Source organism: Cyprinus carpio, chromosome B16, assembly GCF_018340385.1.
Source record: "Cyprinus carpio isolate SPL01 chromosome B16, ASM1834038v1, whole genome shotgun sequence".
NCBI classification, from domain to species: domain Eukaryota; kingdom Metazoa; phylum Chordata; class Actinopteri; order Cypriniformes; family Cyprinidae; genus Cyprinus; species Cyprinus carpio.
The window spans coordinates 5,913,201-5,940,751 of NC_056612.1; the positions used below are offsets into that span (position 1 = coordinate 5,913,201).

Here is a 27,551-nt window from a genome sequence, read left to right on the forward strand (position 1 = left end):
CTGGCCAGTCAAGCGCCGTCTTTCCCAACTCCTCTTAATCTCTGTTTACAGTTTTGTGTCCGTGTCCCAGCCCTGTCCCCAGTCATCCACGTTTATCCAACACATCCAGCTCTCTAATACTCTCTGAGCTGGGTGGAGAGATTCTGGCAGCGGACGGACACAATAGCAAGGGATTTGGACCAACGCAAGGAAAACGAAAGGAGGGAATGTTTAGTGAGAATTAAACGAGTTCAGTTTCTCTGTTCATGCATGCTCTCTTTCTCCTTGTTCACTTGGATCTCTGTCCATCTCTCCATCAAGCTCTCATAGGGAGAGTGCACTCAAAATGTTCACCTTTGTTTTGATCCAAACCCACACGACTTTCTGTCTTTTATGGAAGAAAAAAGAAATTATGAAGACTTGTACTGGTCACACTTTTCCATTAACCCTTTAAAGCCTACTGTTTCGCATTTAATGCATAAACTTCTAAGGTCTCTAAATGGTCAACATGATCAAAACACACACAATCTACTCCATGACCTGATTGACAGTTTATACATTTTTTATCAAGTAAAAGCTCTTTTAGTGTAATTGTACAAACATCCACCTTTTTGCTGTTAAATCTTTACTGGTTTTTATCATGTCAACGTAAGAATAACTTTGATATTGTTAGTAATATTTCAGCAAAATGAACACTTAGTGTACTGGATACATTTGTTTTTTAATCATGTTTAAATGTCTCAAATATGATCATCAGGCTTTGCATTGCATTATGTTTTGATCATCATATTAAGCACTTAAATCTCATCTTACTAAAACATGTTATTAGAGATATAGAGTGAAGACTGATATTTATATAATTTATTGAAAGTACTCTGTTATAAAAGTCTCATTGATGCACATAATCAGAATTGTATATATATATATGAGCAATAAAAGAGCCGTTTTAATTTTTAAATTACAATAAATAGGGGACTGAAGACTTAGAAATCTGAAATGTATCATAAAAAGTGGTCTATTATTTTAAACTTTCTTAAGTAATTTGTTACTTTTTTGTGAGAAAAAAACAAAACAAAACAAAATTTAAGTTGCTACTAACTAAAAATCTCTCCCTCCAGTGCAGCAGAAAAGTCAGTTTTGTGAAAGAATAATTTAAATTGGTTCCGACAACTGATTCATTGAAATTATCCAGCTATAAAGGTTGATTTGTTCCTGTATTGTTTATTGCTTTTAATAATTTTTTTGAATGCGCCGAGGTGAATTAAGATTTTCAATAAATTACTTTTTGGTCTGTTCACCATTTTCTGTGAATAACAAAATCTTGGTCCGATATTATTATATTATTTTGGGTTTTGAAAGGTTATATGGGTTTGGAACGGCATGAGGGCGAGTAAATGAGACAGAATTTAATTTTTCAATGAAATTTTTTTTTACGTCCTTTAAAAACCCTCTGGAGCATTAAGTGAACTGCACAGCAGCGCCATGCAGTAACAATTACTGCACACACACACAATCACATAATGATCTTTAGCATAGCGCCGGCCAAAAAATGATCTCCCAGGGACAACAAAACAAAAGCATGTTCACCCTACAGCCAAACCCCCAGTGCCTCGTCCAACAATAGCTCAAATAACTGCAACCATTTTACTTCTAATAAATCCGAGCACATTCTAATACCTCCTCCATCAGCAAAACATACACAGTCCCAGTGTCGCCTTGTCACATAAGAGTTCTCTTTCGCTGCGGCTCATGGCCTGAATACCCCTGAGGGCTTTTGTTTTCATTTCATTTTTACATAAAAGCAGATTTAGACACGAGTGTAAACAGAAGGGTGAATGAGCGCCAAGTCTCTGTCATTTCAGTGTAACTGAATTCTTACACTGAACTCTTCCTGAGCCTGAACCCTGTAGGATATCAGCACTGTCCCAAACTGAGTCTGATTCTGAACCCTGTTCAGTACTGTCTGATAAAACAATGTCATAGCTTAAAGACATGCATTTGACTCACACCTACTGACACACTCACCATCAAACCATAAAACATTCTGTTTCAAAACACTCTTGTTCAAGCTTGTACTTTTCCAAGTCATTTGGGAAGTGTGTATTGGCTCTCTTCATGTTACACGATCTCCTCAGAATGAATCACTTATACTCAGGCATTCCTCAATTATAAGTCACTTTGGATAAAAGCATTTGCAAAATGAATAAATCACTATCAGTTTAATTACACTTAAATAAACACTACATCTGTAGTTCAAAGCAAGCATTCTACAGTCATGTACCCAAAAACAAAACGTGCCAAACTTTATATCTGCGCCGTACTGTATATCATGTGACGCTGTTGTTGAAACAATCTTGTGACTTATGAATTATAAGGTTTGGAGTTATATCATGTAATTAATGTACAATCCTTTCTCCTTCTGTAAAACTATTCCTTTAATATCATACGATTTTCCTCATCTAGAAATGATTTACTCAGTATGACTGGAAGCAGGAGGGAGATCATAAAGTCTCTCAGAACCTTGCTGAGAAAAAGCTCAGTGAGATTTATAGATATAAACAACGCGTCAGCCATAACAACTCTTTAGCAGCACTTCATCAGTGAATAACTTCAAACAGGATTCAGTGATGTAAACTCAAGACTCAAGGTTATAACTGAAGAATCTAAACCCAAGATTAAGGGTCCTTAACTCAAGATTCAAGGTTTAGACTCAAAAATCAAGACTCTAAACTGAACATTCAACATTCTAAACTAAAGATTTGTGGGTCTAAATGTGGGAATCAAGATTTTAAACACAAGATTAAATATTCTAAACTAAAGATTCAGGGTTTAACCTCAAGATTGTTGATTCAAGATTCAAGGGTCTAAACTCAGTATTCATGATTCCAATTCAAGGAATTCTATACTCAAGATTCAAGGTGCTAAACTATTCAACTCAACTCAGGATTGTAAATTCAAGATTCAAGTGTCTAAACTCGGTTTTCACATTTCTAAATGCATTCGTCTACACTCAAGATTCAAGGTTTGAATTCAGGGTTCTAAATTCTAAATTTAAGGTGCTACACTTAAGAGTCAAGATAAATTCAAAAAATAAAGTAAGTAAATGAAATTAAATTCTAATTAAAATAAATTCTAAATTCAAGACTTAAGGTTTAAAACACAAGATTGTAAATTGAAGATTCACGTGTCTAAACTCATTATTCACTTTTCTAAATGCGAGGTTCTGCACTCAAGATTCAAGGTTCAGAAATCAAAAATCAAGATTTAACATTCTAAACCGAAGATTCAGTGTTCTAAACTTAAAATTCAAGACTGTAAACTCAACATTCAAACCTCTGATCTCAGTCTTCACAATTCTAAATTTAAGGTTCTACACTCAAAGATTTTAGGTTTTAAACCGAAGAATCAAGACTTTTAACTCAAGGTGAACTTATAAGTTTAAGATTGTGAAAGATTGTAAGTTCAAGATTCAAGTGTCAGAACTCATGATTCTAAAAATCCTAGAAACAAAATTCTATGCTGTGTCAAGGATACAAACGGAAGATTTAAGGTCCTGTCCTAATGATTAGTGGTCGTCTCTATGGAAATCTATCAGAAAGGGGCTCTTGTTGTGGCCCAGACGGCTTCCTCTCCTCAACAGTAGATTGGGTGTCACTTCAGTTACGTCTGTCCTCACTTCCCCCTTTTTCAAGCCTCTCACTTACTATTCAGGCCTTTCTTCCTCCATTCATGGACCCTTTCATCCCATCCATCCATCCATCCATCCCGAACAGCAGCATTTTTCATTCGGTTGCTATGACTCCCTAACCTCTGTCCTCTCTGACTCCGCCCCCCTCATCCGATTTCCCCACGAGAAGTCCCTCTATTTCTTTCTCTTCTCTCTCTGTATTGTTGATTTATGGTGGTGGTGTGGTACGTGTGCTCCATCTCGGTGACTTTTATAACAGCCCGTCACACATTCCTCTGTTTTTAACTCTGTGTTTCTCTTTAACTTCTCTTCTCTATCCTCACAAAGAGTCTTTGCTTGTACAGTAATACCCATGACCCCTGCAGTCTCCCTCCTTCTCTCTTCATTCATTCTACATCTACTTTGTCTTCTTATGGCTCAGGTCATTTACAGCCTCTCAAAAACGCCTTTATTCTCACTTATCTGCTAGTTCTGATCTTTCTTAGAATCACTAACTATTTAAGGCCGTGCCGGTCTAAAAGGAATCCATGCACATTTTCCCACATTGTTTACTCTGATCATGAAGGAAAATCTGCGGAATGAATTTAAAGTAAAAATCTAAAAGCTTTTAAACAGTAGTGCCTTAAAAGGTTTTCTAAATAGGCAGCACACTATCTTTTGAAACAGAGCTCATATGAACTTTTTAATAAACAGATAAACAACCAAACTGCAAAACAATACAGTCTGATCATGAAACACTAACTGAAAAGACGTAATGGAAAATATTGTCTAAGCAGATGTCCAGTATACTCGATTATTAGACAATAAGCTCCAAATGCTGCTCCACAATGGCAGAGGGGTAAGTAACAGGGTAATATTCCACCACACCTCTGTTATTGCTTCTTTTTTCCCTTAATACCCCTTCAATTTCCGTTTCTAACCTTCTGTGAAAGGCTCCCAGTCATACACGCGTCCCATAAACTCTTGATTGTTGAACTCTGCACACTGCTCAGCCCTGGAGTTTACTGGAGCACCTGGACATGCCTACAGGGAGAGAGAAAGAGACTCAAGTTATAGTGTCTCACTTTGACAAGCATGACAGTGCGTGTGTGTGTGTGTGTGTGTGTGTGTGTGTGTGTGTGTGTGTGTGTGTGTGTGTGTGTGTGTGCGCATGCTTTGGGTCAGCCTGTGACACAGAGTGATACATTAGTTACCATATGGAAATAATAGTGAACCTGGAAACACTCAGATAAAGCTCCAGAGAGAGAGACAGACAGAGGCCAGTGTTTACAGAGTCAGAGAAAGACAAGAGCCCTGAAGAAGATGACTCAGAGTGACACATTTTAAGAAATGAAAAACTGGCAAACCACTAGGTTTAGGAATTTTTTTAACACGTAAAAGGTCATTAAGTCTAATTGTACAAATTTCCACCTTCAGCTCAAGCTTCGCATGCCTTTTTGCTGTGAAAACTTTACTGATTTTCATAAAGTAAACATAAGAATAGCTTTGATACTGTCCAGATGAACACTTATTGGAACGAAGCAGCTCGGCTTTACTTGATTCTCCATCAATCATTTTTTAGAAAAACGTTTGTTTCCAGAAGCTTTACTTTCACTGTTCCTCAGCGGAGGAATGATCTTCACAAGCCTCCAGAACATCTCACATCTTCTGAGGAGTGTTTATTTCTTCATCTCTCAATCAGCATTGGATTACATTGCATTATATGTTTGGATCATTTAAATCTCATTTTACTAAGACATATTATTGGAGATATAAAGTGACAACTGATATTTCTATCATTTTATGTCATTATCTGGTATACTGTTATAAAGATATCACTGATTCACATTACAAGCATCAAAATTTCATCATATAAAAATCAGCATCTGCACCAAATTGCATATATTTGCTCAGTTTGAGTCTGAATAAAACTGAGCTATTTTTTTTTTCTTTCAAACATGTGCATTTTCTCTCTCTCTCTCTGAAGGTTCAATGAACTGTTTTATTTCCATTTCGGACTATTATTTAACATGGGTTTAAGGGGTTAAGAAAGCAGAATTGTTAAGTGGAAAGGTTACCAGAATGGATAAATTCCTTACAATCCCCAAACCACCGCCAGAACAGGACTTCAAGATAAAACATATGGCATCATAAATCAGACCTATATCAGCTTTAAGAGTGCAAGAGCCCAGATGCTCGTCTCAAGATCTTCCACGTGTTTGTTCACGATGCCAGTGACATCAGGAAACACTGCTCATTTTCTCTCTCAGTTTCTTGAACACAATGGGAAGCACCCACAGAGGGAGAGATGAAGCGGAGGGATGGTACAGTACACTAAAGACAGGCAGAGACAGCTGTGGACGGTAATGGGGGTGAAATTAAAGAGGCACAGGGTCATCGAGGTGTCATTTCACCTCACAGACCACTGCACACACATCCGTTAATAACCAAACACCGGCCCATTAATGCACAGCAAACACACTGTGGTTCTCCACAAACCAGCCCTAAATATTTATAGCACGTCTGAGTGTGTTTGCTCAGGAAAACTTCTGCTCCGTTTATTCTAGGGGTTCAGTGCTCATAATCGTGTTCACTGAATTAATCCATGCTTTGGGTGCTTACGGCATAAGTTACGATGTTAAGATTTGTGCATACTGTATATACATAGGTTTAATTAGGCTACATCAATGCTGACGAATATTTACAAACATTCAGAGTATTGGCTGAGTTTTGAAGTGCTTGAAATCTCCAGAAATTTTAAAAACAACCAAATTAATGATTAGGAACAAAGATATAAAAAACTAAAAGTAGAGTACAAGAACTAGAGTAATTACTAAGCATGTCTTGTTCATATAACAGCAGAAAGTACATTAAGTTGCATGAAATTTCAGTGATAAGAACTTTTAGATGAAATAGGCATTTTATTACTTTGCTATTCAGTTCAGTAGAGTTTATAGAACTCTTCAAAGCAAAATAATCATTAATTGGTTGTGTTTGTTTATTTAATAAAGGTGCAGTAGCAATTCGAAGTACTTTTGTGCAGCAGTATGTAACTATTCAGATCGCAATGTTAGCAATTTTTATAGCATGCATATCAAATTCAGATGCAAGGGTAGAAATAATATTAGCAGCAGCATGCATAGCAAGTCATATTATTATTGCTGCTAATATAGCAGCGGCAGCAGAAAGCACTTTAGTTACATGACATTTTAGAGATAACTCATGGAGGGTAAATTAACTCTTTAAAGTGCAATAGGCATTTATTACTTTGCTTATTCAACAGGGCTTGCAGCAGGTTTCGTGCAGCAGCAGTAGATTATGCTTCATAAATTCTGATTAAATATTACATCCGCAACAGCTCGCACAGTAAATTCCTACTACAACATTGTGAATATCATTAACAGCAACAGCATGTACTTCAACTCAGTATTGAAATGTCAGTGAATATTATCAACAGCAGCAGTGGCAGAAGTTTTGTTGCTTTACCTATCATAACGGGTCTATTGACTCATGTTGTGCCACTCGCGTCTGGTGTAGACACTGTGTTAGAGTAAAATAGGCATTCATCTAGCTACTTATACTGTATGCCTAATTAATGGAGCTCACAACAGTTCAGTCTCTTGTGCAGTAGCAGCAGCTTGCATAGGCATTCAGTCTTCAAAATTTTCTCAGCAGCAGCATGCACAGCATTTCTATGAATTTGAATTTGGACACAATTAATATAAAAGCAGACAACTGCATTTAAATAAAGTCACTGCAGTGTCTTGCTGAAGACCATCTTGGAACGAGCCATGCATTTAGCAATAATGTGTTCATAAAAAGAAACATTATTGTTCTTAATATGCAATATAAATATTTTAAATTATCAAAATTAATGAGCAGCTGCTTTTGAGGCAGAATTAGTCCTGGGTCACCACAACTACAGGGTGTACAGTGTTTTATTCTTTCGCCAAATATTTTGTTAGCTTAAGGTAAGTATTTCCATTGCAGTAACGTTGATGAACTTTAATGAAAAAAGAAATAAAAATACAACTCTTGAATGACAAATTTGCTCAGTCCGCCCGAGCCTGACTCAGGTGGCTGCTGGGGGTTACTTCATCTATCAGCCTGCAGTGTGATTCCTGTTTGTTAATGACACACACAGTGCGTGTTTCTACCTAGGTAAGTTTGAGTTATTGGCTCAGACACACATAGTTATTTAGGTCATTAGTTAAATGACCTAAGCGTACAGCACCCAGGTTCCCATTGTTAAGCCACTAGTTCATTTATCTGGGCTCCATCAGCCCAGAAACACTTTTAACTCAGGTCACTAGTTTAATCTATCTGGTCAACCGATCAGGTGCACACAGCAATAGTTCACTAGGGTTAAGCCATTCGGCAAAGCCGGCCCAGGCTCATATGTCTTGGCAATAGATTTTGTTATATCTTTTATATTTCTTCTGCCTTACTGGGATGATTTTAAGCATATTATTGTATTGCAGCAGCATACATATATACTTGCTTTGTTTTCTTCTTCCAGCTTTGTTGGGGGGTTATTTGTGCAGCAGCAGTATGTCTTAAATACTCACAGCACTGTATCGCCGTGTGCATTGGCAGTAGCAAGTTCCTGTACTTGCTTGCAGCCGCAGCAGCAATAATCTACAACTACAGCAATAACCAACAGCAGCATAGCAGATCTATTCCTCCAAGACCAAATACATTAACATTGTCATATCCATCACCATGCTAAAATCTTACGAGAGTTGTAATGACTGAACTAATAAAATGACAAAAACATGCAACAAAATTAACTAAAATGAACTAACATTAAGAATAAAATAAAACATAATAGTGTCTCAATTATACTAAAACAACAACGGTGGAGATATTTAGCAAAATGTTCATGCTGCTCAAGAAAGACTTAAAAAAAGAAACAAACTTTGTTCATTTCATTAAGTGAATTTAAGTAGTTCAGGTATGTTTTTGAAGTATACTGAATGTTGTACATATACTTATATTAGTGTATAGTATACTGTACTTCTAAGAGTATTGCTGTTTCAGTACTTGCATGGAACTAAATTGGTCCAGTTTTTAATTGATAAAAATATACTTTTAAGTGTATTTAAGTGTAACTTCAGTAAACTTAAAGCGCACAACTTGTCTTTTCTTTAGCAATTATACTACAAGTTAAGGTAAAAGGATTGCTTCACGCTAAAGTACAAGTCCATAATCCATAATAACACTTCCTCCAGTGAAAAAGTCCATCTCCTGTTGTCTCTTACATCAAAACCCACCCACATATTTGTTTAGAGCTGTTTTGGATTGTAAACAGTGCTTGACCCATGCAGATTTCTCTCCTGATTCAGACCAGAACACTTTTCACTGGAAGAAGTGTTATAATGGATCACGCACACATATTTTAGGTGAATGCGACGGTTTGAAATTAAAATTTGAGTGAAATATTCTTTTAAAGAATTACACAAAAACACAAAGCTAAGCATACAAAGATGAAAAGAGACAAAGTCATTTGTGAGGGTTTTACTTGCTAAGAGAGCGGAAGAACATCACAGAGCTGATATATAGCTGAACTGTACCAGTCAAAGAGTTCAGAAGAGCTCCTGTAATGAAGCAGAGCATCTACTAGAACTCAAGCTGAGAGACAGAGAGCTAATGCTCTACTGCCTTTCCTTAGGCCACATTCACTTCCTCGTTAATAGGGCCACTGTCAAACAAGGGCACACACGGGTCAGACCGCATCTGCACACACACACACACAAACGAACAGCTCCATCAGATCTTATTACAGGAGAAGCTAGCTCAGTAGGAATCAGGGTATAGCGCTCTCTCACACACACACACAAAACTGAATGAATGAATGAATGAATGAATGTATGGCTGGCTCAGATGCATCCATGGTGGATGAATATATAGTAAGAGCTCAAGATTTTCTCACACTTTGTGAACAGTAACAACACAACAGCTGTCACTCTCTCTCTCTCTCACTCACACACACACACACACACACACACACACACACACTTTCTCTGCACTCACCTTTTCTCTTTCTCTGTGAATACCACATTCTTTTATTTTTCTCTGTGTCCAGCTGACAAAAGCAGTTGGTCAGTGTAAACACATTTAACAAAGCAGCATGCTGAAACATGCACACACACTCTACAAGAGAGGTGCTTGAGAAAACAAGAAACTGAAAACACCTGAATAGACAGATGAAATGTGCCCACAAAGACATTCCTGTGTGCTTCTCCATGTGCATTTGTAAAAGTTGATGCATAACAGATCCAGGAGCTTTTTAGGTAAAAACTGATATAAGCATAGGTTAATGTTTACAACTTGGGCCATGTAAATGGTCACTGTTTCTTTAAACTTTTGCGCAACTTTTAATTACATTTTTAACTTTTGAAGAGTTAATTTAAATGGTCCTCCAGTGGGACGAACACATTTTTAAAGTATTTTAACCCTTTAAAGCCTGACACCTTAAGTAAGAGTCTTTTAGTTTAGACAGTTTAGACAAAACATAAAAATTAGTTTGCATAGTTTGTGCTTTTTTCTTCACTCTTTTATGGCTCATATTGTCTGAAAAAGTGAGAATGTGGTGGAGAAAACATCTCTAAAATATGCAATTTGGTGCAGCTGCTGATAGGCTATTTATATAATGAAATTCTGATAGTTGTGATGTAAATGACTCAGATCTTTATAACAGTATAACAGATATTTGCATAAAATTATAGAAATAACGGTTGTCACTCTATATCTCCAACATATAGAAAACATATATTGCAATGCAATCATGATCAAATCATGAAAAAAATAACATTCCTCAAAAGCCCAAATTTGAACATGATTTTTCAAAAAAGATTATGAATTTATAAAGTAAAGCAATGCTGCTCCACTCCAGTAAGTGTTCATCTTGAAATATTACAAACAAACAAGTCATTCTTACATCTACTTTATAAAAAAAAAAAATGTGCATGTCATATATAAGCTTTATAGGGTTAAAATGCTGTTTAAAACTGTTTTAGATGTAGAAATAGAATTCTTAGCCTAAAAGGCTTGAGCGGTATAGAAATAAGAGCAATACTAATAGTAGTAGTGATGCTTGACTAAGCAAATGCCACTAACTAGATTACACATAAGCCCTGTGTGTATAAGAAAGAGGGTTTGAGCATGTGGGGTTCATTTGTGCAGCACAGTAAGAATGTGGGCTATACACTTCTGTCTTTGTGTCTAAGTGTGTGTGAGTGTGTGTGTGGTGATGTAACATACATGTGTTTTTAATATGTGGTTCATGATATGTGTCTCTGAGTTTGTGTCTGTGCGTTTAAAGTTAATGCCCATTAAATCCTGCATGGATGTGTGTGTGTGTGTGTGTGTGTTACACAAGATTAGTCCAAGCTAGGAGAAAGCGCACAAAAAGAGAGAAGATTCAGATAAGGAAAAGAGAAGAGGAGGGAAGGGCAGAGCATCTGTAAAACAGCAGGTCTTTACAAACTCTACCTGAAGAGAACAAATGCTTAGAGTTATAGACAAATAAACATGAATGTTATAGGCCTCCCTCGAGGACAATGGGAGAACAAAGCTGAAGGAAATGAGGGAAAGAGAGAATATCTCAGGAAAATATCCATTACAAACAAACATTATTATTCTGAAACTCAAGTTTATCTAATGTGCTATTTAAAGTAAATAATTTGGGTAAACATTTTGTGAAATGCAATGTAAACACAACTGAGTCATCTGCGGTAGTTGGTTTGCACAGGTGATAGACAGCTGTCCAATCTCAGTCCCAGCGGAGATTTGAGCTCATTTCCTGCCAAATTCCCGATATATTGTCCCATATCAGCATTATGGCCTAAAGTCTTTAAATCCCCACAAAGGAAACTCTCTCAAACGCTTTAAAACTGAGGAATTTAGCAGCATCTGTAATGTATTTCAATTTGAAAACATCACCTTCAGCATGAGGACACTGATTGGACAGGGATGCATCACATGAAATGAACACTCTGGTCATATCTGAACTGTTGTTAAAGGACGAGTTCACCCCAAAATGCATATAATTCCTTTAATGTAATTTACCCACTGTCATGTCGCCCAAAACCAGAGATGTTTAAAAGAATGTTGATGTTGCTCTTTTTTTAGTGAATCTAAAGAGTAGTTTAAAGAAATAGTTTACCCATAAATGAAAAAATGCTGAAAATGTGCTCTCCTTCAGGCCATCTGAGATGTAGGTGAGTTTGTTTCTTCATCAGATTTGGAGAAATGTAGCATTGCTTCAGTGTCTTCATCAATGGATGCTTGCAGTGAATGGGTGCCGTCAGAATGAGAGTCCAAACAGCTGATAAAAACATCACAATAATCCACACCTCTCCAGTCCAGCAGTTCACATCTGGAGAAGAAAAAAGCTGAAACAAATCCAGCATTAAGATGTTTTTTAACTAACATAAGAGTTCATAATCCATAATAACACTTCCTCCAGTGAAAAAGTCCATCTCCTGATGTCTCTCACATCAAAATCCAGCCATAAATTAGTTTAGAGCTGTTTTGGACTGTAAATGGTGCTTGATCTGTGCAGATTTCTCTCCTGATTCACACCAGAACACCTTTTCCACTGGAGGAAGCGTTATTATGGATTATGGACTCATATTTTAGTTAAAAATGTCTTAATGCTGGATGTGTTTCAGCTTTTGTCTTCTCCAGATGTTAACTGATGGACCGGAGTGCTGTGGATTTTGTGTTGTTTTTTGTTATTTTTTTATTATTTTTTTGGACTCTCATTCTGACGGCACCCATTCACTGCAGAGCATCCATTGATGAAGACACATTTCTCCAAATCTGATGAAGAAACAAACTCATCTACATCTCAGATGGCCTGAGGGAGAGCACATTTTCATTTACAGTTGAGTTTTTTTCCTCACACAGACAGTACAACACACAAGTTGTATGTAATGATGCTTTTTAATTTATATTTTTACAGTGTTACAGCCCCAGTATACACTGAATTTCACTGGGCCTCATTTGTTAAAAGCAACACTTTTTCAGCGTTTCTTTGTTTTTACTACGTAAATTGTCGTATGATGCAAGATGTTACATTACCACAAGACATTCTTCATCATGTGACAGTTTACACAGAAATGTGTTCTGCTTGTGTTTCAAGCAAATGAGGACTTCTGATGAAAAACAGGAGCCATGAAATTCTGCAAAACACAGATTTTACACAAAATAAAGTCATATGGATTTGTGTTGACATAAATAAATGGTAAGCAAATGAAGAACAAAATTAGCATTTTTGGGTAAACCTCTGCTTTAAATGTAATTTTCAAATTAAAGCATTAAGTTTCACATCAGGATAACATGTTGGTATGTTTGTTCTTGCATGATAATAATCACGTATTTCCACATCACATGTTCAAACAGCTCCATTTTCTCAGTCAGCATTTGAATTATATGGTAAATTTGAGATGAATTCTCTCTCTTGTTTCTGAAAGTCCATTGTGAAGAGATTTAGCCTTTGACATGGCAATGTAAATGTTTATTTAGCGAGCGCAAAGCCCACCCTTTGCTCAATGACCTTTTTCTTTCTGCTCTTCATTTTCATTCACCCTTCTCTTTTTCTTTCCATTCCCACTCCCAGCTAAACTTTTCCTTCCTTCCTTCCTCATCTCTAATTTATTACTTCACTCCAGGCCTCTCATTCCCTCTATCTGTTTTTCTGCCCTCTCTATTTCTGGAGGCTGTGTGTCTGTCTGTGTGTGTGTGTGTGTGTGTGTGTGTGTTTTAAACAGTGGCGTCTTTCACTGCACTACAGCGTAACTGTGTCACACCCCCAGAAAGCCCCTTCGCTCCATTCCTCTCTTTCACTTACTCTCCTCCTCTACTCTCATTTCCCAATGCTCTCTCTCTCTCTCTCTCTCTCTCTCTCTCTCACACACACACACACACACACACAGAATAAAGTACACATAACTACAGTTTATCATTCCTCCAAATAGAATGTTGTACACCCAATAACATTCCTGAGATATCTAACCCATAATAAAACACACACTCTCTATATTTACACATCCAGAACAAGACATTACACAGTGTACCATTGATCGTGGAGAACAAAATGGCTTGTAGAACTGAAAGAAATCAACGTTTATGTACAAAGAAATAGTTTTAGTTGACTCTCTCCATCTGTTCATATTGAGGATTTCACCTTCACTTTGTGTTAGATGCCATTTTTTTCCTGAATATGCAGGCCTACGTATCAATGGAAATAGGGACCACTGACACAGAATGTGATTTTGCTTTAAAACACGGGCAGTGGAATGATGTTAAACTCCAACAACTTTTAACTTGAGCTGCGAGTTTTTAGAATGGTGTGTTATGTGCAAGATTCTGCAAAATCGCAATGGTCAAACACGTCCATCTAGTGCATGTTCTTTATCTTTATTTCATGCTTTATAGTTGCATTCAGCAGATTAGAGCTGAGCAATAATAGAGTTTACATTTTGCAATGATAAACATAATCAAGAAGTTTCAAGAGACTATATATTTATTTTTATATTTACTAGATTTGCTGTACAGTATAAATGGCACCCGGCGAATATATTGTATGTATGCAGAGAAAGTTGGACGTATTTAAATATCCAACTTTATATAATGAGCTGTGCCATAATATAGTTACGAATAAATAAATAAATAAATAAATAAATAAGTACATAAAATAAAAATTTTGAGGTTGATAAAACAAACAATTTTTAGCGACATGCATTAAATGGCAGTCATTTTATTTTTCTGGTGTTGCTACAGTATGTCAAAATGAGGGAGGTTACTTAAAAACCTTAAAAATATCTTATCTTAAAATTTGCATGACATATTGGGGTTATGACATAGAAAATATAAGTGCATGACCTAAACAACAATACCAACAGAAATGATTAAATTCACCACAAGAGTTGTGGACTTGGTTATTGCATAGCAGGTACAATATGGACTTTTTTTTCATAAATGTTTCCCTAAAAAATTTGACTGTGCTAAGGACGGCCCTGGAGAGAGCACATGGTCATCAAGTGTTCAGAAGCTCCACTTCCAGTCAAAACATGTGAGTTTGTCTTTCTGTGCCCAGTAATCTCACCGTCCCCTCAACACACACTCCAAACTACAGAGATAAACACACATACTCTTCTATGTATAGCCAAACAGCCCTCAGTCAGGGGCCAGTGAGAACATTTCCTGGGTTCCACCTCCATCTGTGGCATTTTAAAGCTCGGTTTCAAACCAAAAGTACTCAGTTATGTGCTGCTGAAAAAAACTCTTAGCAACCAACTCTCCATAAAAGTGACGGATTTAACCTATAGGTCCCTTAGGGAATCAGTGGAAATCTAAGGCAATGGCTGAACATGTCATGTGACTGTTAACTTGTGATTCATATATTGGTTGCAAAGAGCCTTTACACAGCAATTATAATCTAGCTCCATTGTGTTGCATTGCACATCTCACTTGCAGCGAACACAAGAAGTGAGAAATGTTGTATCTACAGCAAGAACAACTCCAGTGCTGTGTTTTGACAGAAACTATTGTGAAATGCTTAGCATAAACGCTTAGGTAAGGCGACAGATAAGATAGGTTGTAATGCATCTTAAGGAATCCTTTGCATCAGGGATTTTTGGCCCACATATACAACTGCTTGAATTCACATTCCCTTGTGAAATAGAAGTGCACTTTAGCATACTTTTATATTGAGTACTTATACACTTTACAAGAATATACCTAATTGTGAACTGAATGTAATGTTTTCAGATACTTCAATGCATGATAATTGCAATTAAATGAAAATTTTAGGTTACATAGCTTACATGTTAGACAGCACATCAAAATAAGTGTACTTCTTTAACATGACTTAAGTTTGTTAAAACATAATGATTTAAAATGTACTTTAAAGTAAAACTTTTAATTTGACATTATTACAAAGTGCACTTTTACAAGTGTACTTAAGCGTGTTAAGAATCAAAGTCATTAAAGTTTCTCTCTTTAAGTAAAGTTAAGTGGCCTTTTATTTCATTAATGTTATATTATATTATCTGCAAGTACAGATTATTTAAAAATACTACTACTGTCAAACAATTAATCGCGATTAATCACATCCAAAATAAAAAAATTTTGTCTGCATAATATATTTGTATATTTATTATGTACTGTATGTATAAATACACATGCATGTATATATTTCAGAAAAATGTGTTGTTTATTAAATATATTTATCTATAATATAAATGACATGAATATAAATATAGACCTGTAAATATTTTCAAAATATATACTGTATGTATGTGTATTTATATATTATTTTATAATTAATAAGTATATACAGATATATTATGATATATTATGTTTAATTTTTTTTCCGATTTTTTGTGTTCGATTAATAGATGTATTAAAATTAATTTATTATGTTTTTAGATTTTAAGTACACTACGACAGTAAGCACACTTTTTTCCACAAAGGATAATTAGAAATTACAGAATTACATTTTTTTCTTCTCCAGCATGTCTTTCTTTCCTCCATGAAACACAAAATTAGATGTTGAACAATGTCACAGATGCTTCTTTCCAAGGTGGATGGGAACCAAAAAGCACAAAAGCAATCCATATTTTGTGCGCATATGAAAATAATAGTGGCTTGGAATGACATGAGGGTGGGTCAGTTGACAAAGATGTCATTCAAACACACAAAACAATTACAGCTCAAGCAAAACCTGCCACCAGAGCCCTCGCCCAGATTTCAGCACTTGTTCACGACCCACAAGACCGACTGCTGAGTGTTTGGATGTATCTGAAGAAATCCTTTTAAAAGCGAGTCACTTGTTTCTGATGTGTGTATCTCGCCACCAACTGCAGGAAACGGCTTTACCACATCGACTTGACCACAGTTCAAAAATGACTAACTCTGGTTTGAGAGCAAACATGCTGCCCTGGGCCGCTGGAACGACTCGGAGATGTATAATATAACTACCGCCCAGGCTGATCCTGGAAAGTTGGATTAAAGGGAACTGGGTGATTTACGATTTGCAAAGAATCTGGCTCTAGTCAGCGTTCGACAGGGGAGTGAGAACGAGGCTCAGCTCAAATGAACCGAGTCGATCTGGAAGAAAAGTTGAAGAAAAAGACTGTTGTGGAGTTTCTGAGAGACGGAGAGATGGATGGAGAACCGGCACCTGGAATAGGGGGAAATCCATCCCTTTGACATGAAGAACATGCTTTGGGATGAAAGTGTTTGATGAAATCTTTCAGAAAATCAGCGATAATTACTAGTGGAAGCAATTTCACCAAACTGTGGTTAAATCTGGAGGTTGGTGTTGAACTAAAGATCTTCTCGAGTGATATAACATTGGACTTTCCAATGCAAGTGAAACATTGTCACTCTAGACCAACCAGCATATTTAAAAGGAAAGTTCACCCAAAAATGAAAAGTTAATTTACTCTCCCTCAGGCCATCCAAGATGTAGCTGACTCTTTTCTTCAGTAGAACAGTAAAGAAGATTTTTAGCTGAAACTGTGCTCCTTGGTGATTCATAAAATGCAAGTCAGCGGCTACCATCAATTTGAGAGTCAAAAAAGCATATACAGGCAAGAAAAATATAACACCCATGGCTCCTGATAATATATTGAGGTCTTACGAAGCAAAACAATCAAGAAACTGAACATTATTTACAACATTATTACCTGTAATCCAGAGCCTCAGGCAAATGGTCTGGAATGATTCACGTTCACGAACAAATCGTTCTTTTGAACTGGTTCTTTTAAGTGAACTAGATGAACCAGTTCACCAAATGGGACTGAATGTCTGAAACAGATCAGAGCTCGAGCAGCAGATCTACAAGTTACTCAATCAAAACTCACTTTCAGATGCCTGACAGTCACTCCGATTGGAAATGAGCCGAAATAGTAACGCATCTGATCCTGTGATGAATGAACTGATTTAGTGCTCGAGTTCCTAGAGCAGTCACTGAACTGAGGAAACAGTTCGGCTCGGACCAAAGAGCCGCTGATACAAGCATATTTTATATGCTTTAGACGATGTAAAACATCCACATTTCACATCTTTATTGAATAATATAACAACATAATTGCGTATAAGTGATGTGATTATGTAAACAAACTAGTGAGTCGGTCATTGAAACGAACTGAACAAAAGAACCAGTCTGTGGAATCAGACTTCCCTTGCCTGAAGATCTGGATTACAAATTATAATTTTGTAAATAGCATTAGTTTCTTGTAGAGACTGATAGTTTTGCATTATTTTTGACCTCAATATATTGTCAGGAGCCACACGTTTTAATTTTGTGTTGCCTGCTATGTTTTTTTTTTTTTTTGACCTGGTAGCCATTTACTTTTTACTTTGCATTTTATGAATCACCTATCTTTACGGTTTCAGGTAAAAATCTTCTTTTTTGTTCTACAGAAGAAAACAGTCACCTGCATCTTGAATGGCCTGAAGGTGGGTAAATTGACAGCTAGTTTTCATTGTTGTGTGAACTATCCCTTTAAAGCTAAAGTGTGTAATTTCCCCAAACAGAATAGCAAAATCATGAGATTTCCGAATCCTCTCGTCATGCACCACTGTTTGGTTAGTCCTGCTCCAAACTCACACCATTGCTGGCTGAGAGGATAGTCTGAGATCATTCCCAAACATATGCAAACTCCATTTTAGAAGTGAAGTCATTATACAAATGGTAAATATTTGGTATTAGAAATTCTAAAGCAGGCTGAATGAGATTAAACACTGATTAGACCATTTACAAAGCCAGTTAAAGGGGCCACACATTTGTAGCATTTCATTTATGTCATTTGCAATAGTAGTTGGGTTTTTCTGCACCACAACAGTCACAATTTAGTTTTTCATGAGAACTTTCCACCCTCTCTCTGACCCGTAAAATTAATCATGCTGTTTTTGCTGCATTTGACAAATGACCTCTGTTTGTCTGGCTAAACTCTGTGTCCCAGCACTAGTTCATTAGAGACAGCCGAGTTATAAATACTGAAAAGGGACTGATATGTAAATATGACTATCATATGTTAATCATCGTGTCAATCATGATGATTTATGAATAAGATGTTTATGTAGCTTAGTTTCAACAGAGAGTCTATGAGTTCTGAAAGTTATGATTGGAGTATTTCTACATCAAACTGTGTTATTTGCCTTGTGAAAAGAAGTGCACTTAATTGTACTGAATGTGCACTTGTATTTAAAAAAAAAATCTTTAAAGTATGTTTTTAAACACTGTACTTACAGATCACATAATTTTACTTAAATAAAAGGTCACTTAAGTGCACTTAAAGAGAAACTTTCATGACTGCTTCTCTTTCACTTTAAAAAAGTGCACTTTGTAATAATGTAATAATTTAATAATGCACTTTTGTTGTGCTTTAAAGAAATTAATTTATTTAATGTGACTAACAAACTAAAGCAAATGAAATATCCTTGATTATAATTTTAACTGCAGTGTGATATTTAAAATGACATTTAAAATCAATAATTTTTTCCCACCAAATTGCAACTTCATCATTATTACAAATGTGTAATTACAAATATATTTAAAATACAAGTTTCAATAGAGATGAGATTAAAGTTTATTTTAGTGTATCAGAAATGCTTGTCAGTGAATTCAACTGTAACACTTTAACCATATTTCAAAGAGAATAGAAGTAATTTTGAAATTGCATATGCATACTAAAGTCCTGCTTTAGTGGGTCAAAAAGCTCTACAGTTCAGCTAATTGCATTCAATATAAAATTAAACTATAACACATATTTTTATTTAATGCAATTAAGTGTCTGAGAACAATTTTTTCAGTTTGCACTTTAGTAAATTCTTTTAAATGCCTATTCCTTTTAAAATATGCTAACGTTTAGGGTTTAAAAGAGAAAATTTTCCATGATTCGTCCCCATCATACTTTCAAATCTAAAGCTTTTTAAATGTTAAAAAAGAACCACCAGCAGCAGAAATCAAAAGCCCAGATGCTGCATTTCTTATTCTTCCATAATCCTGGACTCACCTGTAGACTGCACCTGCGATACTCTGTGTCCCGTCCAGAGCATCTGTAGTTGTGGGCCGATGCTGGACTCCCGGCTTCATTTCTGGAAGGCTGAGCAGCGTTCTGCAGGACCCAGGGCTCGGGGTTGGGGTTTGTGGGAGTCTGGAGGCCGTAGGGAGGAGGTTCTCTGGGAGTGTGCGATCGCTGGATAGTGTGTGTGTAGGAGTGTGGGACTTGGCGAGAAGAGCGTCCATCGATGCGTCTGTTGCGGGCCACGTGTCTCTGGGTCAGGGGCTGTGAATGTGTGATTCGCTCGTGTTCCCGCATTCTCTCCACACGTCTGTGCATCTCTCCATCACTTGTTTTCTCGGCTGCCACATCACTCTCCACGTCTGCTGCCTCCGTCTCCTTTTCCTTCTCCTTTCTTTCTTTGTTAACACTGTCTGTGATCATTTGTTCTATTTCTTCTTGTGCTTTATGCACATGTGCGCTGGAGTTCACACTGAGAGCATCCAGACTATCTGTGGTGGTGGTGTTGTGGCGGCGTGTGTGGCGAGCGTGACGGTTTTGTCTGTGCAAGGGAAGAGAGAATGGCACCCTGCCGTACCCAAACTGTCCGGGACGAATAGAAGAACTAGACCTGGTGTGACATGGACAGAAAATAACATATATGAGTATGCTAAAAAAGACAAACACATTAGACATCAAAATATCAAAGCTAAAAGAACAATAAAAATCCCTTTAAAACAGCTGTGCTGAATGTTAACTATAAAATTAACTATATTAGCGTACACACAAGCGAATGATATCGTCTTCTGCTTTCAGTTCTTGAGTTTGTTATTGTAGGATTGATTCTGATTGGGTGTCAAAGTTTGTATCGTTCATCAGCTGGAAAAAAATGTTCTGAAAGTGATTCCAGTGATATCTTTTCTCTGTGCCTTTATCGTTATAGCTGTGGTGTGGACGCTGCTATTCTTTACAGTTTTTTACAATTGCTATGACAGTTTTTTCAATACTTTTAACAATTTTCCTAAACTCTTAACGCAGTTAGCATAACATCCGTCTGTATAGGCTATACAATTAACACATTTCTTGTTACTTTGACACAAAATGCATGCAGCTAACACAAATTTAAAATGCTTGAACTTATTTTACACACAAGCTCAACCAAGACCAAAACAATTCATTTTTACTGCCAAATTTAAAAATGCTTTCACACTATATGTTAGAACAGATAACATTATTTTCTAAACCTAACTTGTAGGCTAAAGTCTAAGTGATCAGTTGTTCATACTGTGAATTTGAAACATATCCTGTTTTTTATCCATTAAGGAGAAACGGCTGATTGCAAATATATAAATTACAGCGGATTCCCATCTAGGAAACACACTCAGGTGTTGAGGTTCTTTCAATCATATACTGTAAGCATATTCTATAAAGTAAAAGAAGACATCTTTCGGCTGATTTTGTGTGGAAAAGGAACAATACAGAGCAACACACACAAAAAGAAAAATGCTTGCATGAAGGAGAGGAAGACAAGTACCAGGACAAGTGAGAAGAGAGGGACAAGGGAAAGGGAGAGGAAGACAAGTACCAGGACAAGTGAGAAGAGAGGGACAAGGGAAAGGGAGAGGAAGACAAGTACCAGGACAAGGGAGAGGAGAGGGACAAGGGAAAGGGAGAGGAAGACAAGTACCAGGACAAGGGAGAGGAGAGGGACAAGGGAAAGGGAGAGGAAGACAAGTACCAGGACAAGGGAGAGGAGAGGGACAAGGGAAAGGGAGAGGAAGACAAGTACCAGGACAAGGGAGAGGAGAGGGACAAGGGCAAGAGAGAGGAAGACAAGTACCAGGACAAGGGAGAGGAGAGGGACAAGGGCAAGAGAGAGGAAGACAAGTACCAGGACAAGGGAGAGGAGAGGGACAAGGGAAAGGGAGAGGAAGACAAGTACCAGGACAAGGGAGAGGAGAGGGACAAGGGCAAGAGAGAGGAAGACAAGTACCAGGACAAGGGAGATGAGAGGGACAAGGGCAAGAGAGAGGAAGACAAGTACCAGGACAAGGGAGAGGAGAGGGACAAGGGGAAGGGAGAGGAAGACAAGTACCAGGACAAGGGAGAGGAGAGGGACAAGGGCAAGGGAGAGGAAGACAAGTACCAGGACAAGGGAGATGAGAGGGACAAGGGCAAGAGAGAGGAAGACAAGTACCAGGACAAGGGAGAGGAGAGGGACAAGGGAAAGGGAGAGGAAGACAAGTACCAGGACAAGGGAGAGGAGAGGGACAAGGGCAAGAGGAGAGGAAGACAAGTACCAGGACAAGGGAGAGGAGAGGGACAAGGGCAAGAGAGAGGAAGACAAGTACCAGGACAAGGGAGAGGAGTGGGACAAGGACATGATAGAGGGAAAGGAGTTAGAATGCGTGGTGGTGCTTGAATGTGCCAGAGCTAGGGTAACTAATGAAATAACAGCTACTATAATCGATCATGTCATAAACCATGGACTATCGTACAGAGAGGCTGGTGAACGAGTACAGCCAAATCTCAGCCGGGACACAGTGGCATCCATTGTACAGATTTTTCGAGAAACCAACAGGTAGGATATTGTATGAGAGCTTCTCCTACTGCAAAGTGTAAATTTTACCATGTACTACAGTGACTGTATACCTCCGGTCTCTAATATGTAACACTAATTTGTCTCTCTAAGGATTCAAGGTCTACCTCCCTCAGGGGGCAGAGGAAAGCTCCTAAATGAAGAACAGGAACTTGCTATTGTCAACATGGTGATTGCTGACAATGAATTTAAATTGAAGGACATTCAGTCGAGAGTTGTAGAAGACAACCTTGTCTTTGGGAACACTGCAGCAATCAGCATAACATTCATTTCTCGGACTCTAGCTAAACACAGAGTCTGAATGAAACAACTATACAAACTATTCAAACTAAACTATACTACAGCATACTATTCCTTTTGAAAGGAGCAGTGAGAGCATCAAAGAACTCCATCGCCAATATGTCCAGGTAAGATTATTACATAGTGTGTTTTCCAGTAAACTACTCTATAAACCTGGAGTACAGTAGGACATACAGTAAAGCATTTACACACACTGTGTCTGATTACTTTCAGAGAGTCATGGAGTTGGAGGCCAATCAAATCTCTCATGAAATGACCTATGTTGATGAGGCTGACTTCAACTTGGCGAAAAGGCGTAGGCGCGGAAGAAACATAAGTGGCAAAAGAGCCACAGTTACCGTGCCGGGCCAGAGAGGAGCCAACATCACCATGTGCACCACAATCTCCAACAATGGTGCACTCCTTAATAAATGTGTGCTTGGCCCATACAACACCGACCGCCTTCTCCTGTTTTTAGAAGACCTACATGAAAGACTTGTGCCAGAGGTAGAAAGGGGACAGGTGGGAGACCTGTCAATATTTGTGATCACATGGGACAATGTGGCATTCCACCATTCCCGTGCAGTCAAAGTCTGGTTTGATGCCCATCCGAGGATGATGTCCCTTTTCGTTGCCCCTTACTCCCCTTTCCTCAACCCCATTGAGGAGTTTTTCTCAGCCTGGAGATGGAAGGTTTTTGACCATCGTCCACAGGACCACATGTCCCTCCTGGATGCAATGGAAGCTGCATGCCAAGACATCACAGCTGAACACTGCCAGGGGTGGATAAGACATACCAAAAGATTCTTCCCAAGATGCCTTGCAAGAGAAGATATCAGGTGTGATGTGGATGAGAACATGTGGCCAAACAGAGAAGACCGGGAAGATTAGATTTTTTTTTTTTTATTATTATTATTATTATTATTATTATTCAGTGGCCTTTTGTTTATATATTTTTCATTTTCACAAAATAAATGACAGCTATATTTCATATTTTTTGTTTTGTTTTCTTGCAGTCAAGTTTTCTTTCTTGTTTTTCTTAATGTCCTGTTGCAAATAAAGCTTTTACTGCAGCCTCTCTTTTTTTCATAAACCGTTCATTCTACAAAGCTACTCTGAGATGGGTCATTCAGTTTTTGTATTGAACATCTGCAGCAAAATAATAAAAAAAAATACATGCAGTTACTAAACCCAACAAAACAAAAATGCAGAGAAGCTTCAAAAGAAACTGTAGTGTAAAACACAATCTATGATCAATGCAATATACTATTTTCTATTAAGGTCAGACCTGACACCTAAAATAATGCAGTTTCTGCAATTCCATTTGATGTTAGTGTTTTTATGATATTGTGCTATGATTGACTAAATGTTCCTGTTGGAAGATAACGTGTTAGGGTTTTGGAATAATAATATGATTTTGAGACATGTTTGCAATGTTTTGGTAGATGTAGTTATCGTGTTAGTGTATTATTGTAATTTGAAAAATTGTGATAAAGTTTAGTTTGCAATTGTGATTTTGAGCATGAAATTAACTGTTTTGTCAATTGTGTGTTGTAGGTGTGTTGTTGGTGAGTCAAGAGTTTAGGAAAATTGTTAGAAGTATTGAAAAAACTGTCGTAGCGATTGTAAAAAACTGTAATATCAGTAACGTTTTTTAGAACGATTTATATATTTATCATTATCTTTATAGTTTTTGTCCTTGGTGTGAATGGGCCTTAAGTCTTGTTTTATCCCACAGAAAGATTTTAGAGAAATCACACTGGTTTTCTTTAAAAAATTCAAAGTTAGACCTTATTCAGTGATTCACAATTGTGGCATTCACATTGTTACTCAACTTGAAATTGTATTTTTGGTAGTGCTGTCAAACGATTAATCATGATTAATCGCATCCAAAATAAAAGTTTTTGTTTACATAATATATGTGTGTATACTGTGTATATTTATGTATATATATATAAATACAAACACATGCATGTGATGTTTATATATTAAATATATTTATATCTCATATAAAATATAATAATATGTATATATAAATGTATAAACGTAAATATTTTCAAAAATATATATTGTATGTGTGTGTGTGTATTTATATATGCACAATAAACATACACAGTACACACACGTGTAAACAAAAACATTTATTTTGGATGCAATTAATTTTAATGAATCATTTGACAGCACTGATTTTTAGTTGTGTGACTGGGTCTCAACCTACTTATTTATTTAAGTTTTATATCATTTCGAAACACACTGCCATTCAAAAGTTTGGGGTCAGTATTTGTTTTTAAAAGAAATTGAAACTTTTTTTCATAGAGACAGCATTAATAGACCAAAAGTGGAAGTAAAGACATTTATAATGCTAAAAATGATGTAAAATGTATCATGGTTTCCACAAAAATATTGTGCAGCACAACTGTTTTCAACATTGATAATAATCAGAAATATTTATTGAGCAGCAAATCAGCACATTTTCATGTTTCTGAAGATCATGTGACACTGAAGACTGCAGTAATGATGCTGAAAATACAGCTTTGATTACAGAAATAAATTACAGTTTATAATATATCCACATAGAAAACAGTTATTTCATATTATTACTATTTCTATTTTATTTTTGAACAAATAAATGTAGCCTTGATGAGCAGAAGAGACTTACCAACCCGAACTGCTGAATGGTATAGTGTAATGCTGAATAAATAATATGATATACTGAAGACTCAAGTTACTACACAATATATGTAGCAGTTAGAAATGTTTGTAATTGCGTGAATACAGAAAAAGTGAATATCTACATTCACAATGCACAATTTAAGCCTGTATTGGCCACTAAAAGCCTTGAGCATGTGCATTTAAGGACAAAGCGTCGCCCTTTTACTCAAGCACGCAGCAATTTCAGACTGTATATTTATTTAAATCACAACCTATATTGCCATATTTATCACGCAACCCAAGCTATGAATGAGTATGCGACTGTAAACAGGAAGTCCTGCTCACCTTCTTACAGATGCTGGATCCCTATTGGTGGAAACCGACCTCCTGCTCCCACTGCCTACAGCTCTGCCGTGATTGGGCGACCTTGCGGGAACTCTCCCATAAGGAAGTGAAGCGGATGAGGAAGGTGAACGGTAGACTGAAACCGGCTCCTGATTGGGTGGGCCAAACTGCACTGACCCAGCACCACCGGCTTCGTTTCGGTAGAGCGGTAATCCGGGGTTTGGATTGGCTGGGAGAGGCGGGGAAAAGTATGGAGGCCTCTCAGCGCCCCCTGCTCCAAATGGAGGGGGCTCGTTGACGGGATACAAGGAGTTGTAGTAGGGCCTGACCGCAGAGATCACAGGGGTGTTGTTTGGGACACCTGGTGGAATGTAAGCCGGTCGGTTCCACATAAGAGGTGGAGTTTGGGGTGGGGGCATACACTGTCTCCGCCTCTCAGACACGCCCACTCCACAGCTCTGAGAACACTCCGCCCACTCGCTCCATGGACCCCACACTCCTTCGAGCGCCTCCTCTTCTGCTTGACGAGACTTTCGTCCGGTCACCTGTCAGAGGAAGGCCTCACAATTAGTACGTAAATATCCCACATGCAGCATATGCACAGTACTGATACTGTATATACAGTGGTGTCCAAATGTGACCCTGAACCGCAAAACTAGTCATAAGGATCAATTTTCTGAAACTGAAATTTATACATCATCTGAAGCTGAATAAATAATCTCTCCATTGATGTATGGTTTGTTAGGAGGACAATATTTGGTTGAGATACAACTATTTGCAAATCTGGAATCTGAGGGTGCAAAAACATCTAAATATTGAGAAAATCGCCTTTAAAGTTATCCAAATGAAGTTCTTAGCAATGCATATTACTAATCAAAAATTACGTTTTTATATATTTGTGGTAGGAAATTTACAAAATGTCTAAATGGACCATGATCTTTACTTAATATCCTAATGATTTTTGGCATAAAAGAAAAATCAATCATTTTGACACAATTATTTAACAATGTATTGTTAGCTATTACTACAAATTTACCTGTGCTACTTAAGACTGGTTTTGTGTTTCAGGGTCACAAATATCTGAAAATCTGGGATTCAAAATCTCATTTCTTCTGAAGCCCAATGCTATTTGGATAATCTTAAATCATGCTGGAGAATATGATCGCCGTGTTTTGTTCATATAGCTCCGGTGCTGCTGTCCTTGCTATACTGCATGACATTCTCAAAGTCTTTTTCACTTAAATTTTTGTGCAGATAATGCAATTTTTGCATTAAAAAATCATAATTATTTAGAAAAGTTTCAGACTCAGACCCTGCCATCCACATGCACAGCTGTAAAAACAAACATCTCAGACAAATGCACAACCACAAAACCAGCCTGAGTGCATAAGCTGAAACCTACTAGCAGCAGCAATTGGATTTATTTAAAAAAAAAAAAAAAAAGTCTGATCAATATCAAATTACATAGTGCAAATCACAAGATTAAACAAGCAAAGCATGAAAATTTGTTTTGAAAAAAAAAAAAAAACAGAATAATTCACCAAACCGCACCCGACAACATACAAGTTGAAACACATGTCCTGTTCTATCGTGCTTGGTGATGAATGACATTCTGACTAAGAAAGAGGCATTATTAAACTAATGGCGTGTGCTGCATTCAGGAAGAGGCTGGACTCTGGATTTCAGCCCAGGGCAATGACATTCTTTACAGTGCTGGACGCAGATTTGATCTAATTCCAGTTACTTATATAACCTCATTTCATCAATCACGAGTGGAGAATTCGAGCGTCTACAGGGCAGGCAGAGGTAGAAGGGAAGAAAGCAACAAACAAAAGAATCCATTCAGTTCACAAAGAAAGAGAGAAAAAAAAGGACAAGAGAACAAGGCCTGTTATGCACCTCTGATCCTGTCTAAACTGCCATCAAGGTCACACAACGCCAGCCTGTGTCTGCACCTTTTTTTCTGAGAGTGTACCATTAATATAGCGTTAGCTGCACTGATGTGTGT

At 37.3% G+C, this 27,551-nt stretch overlaps 1 protein-coding gene across 1 annotated transcript in view; it reads right to left on the reverse strand.

The window, feature by feature from the left end:
- Positions 1-27,551, reverse strand: part of LOC109104582 (ADAMTS-like protein 4) — a 59,330-nt gene that overhangs the window by 25,347 nt on the left and 6,432 nt on the right. Inside the window, 3 exon segments of the mRNA XM_042740465.1 lie at positions 4,588-4,690; positions 19,681-20,299; positions 25,544-26,088. Of these exon segments, the coding sequence (XP_042596399.1) occupies positions 4,588-4,690; positions 19,681-20,299; positions 25,544-26,088 (1,267 nt within the window).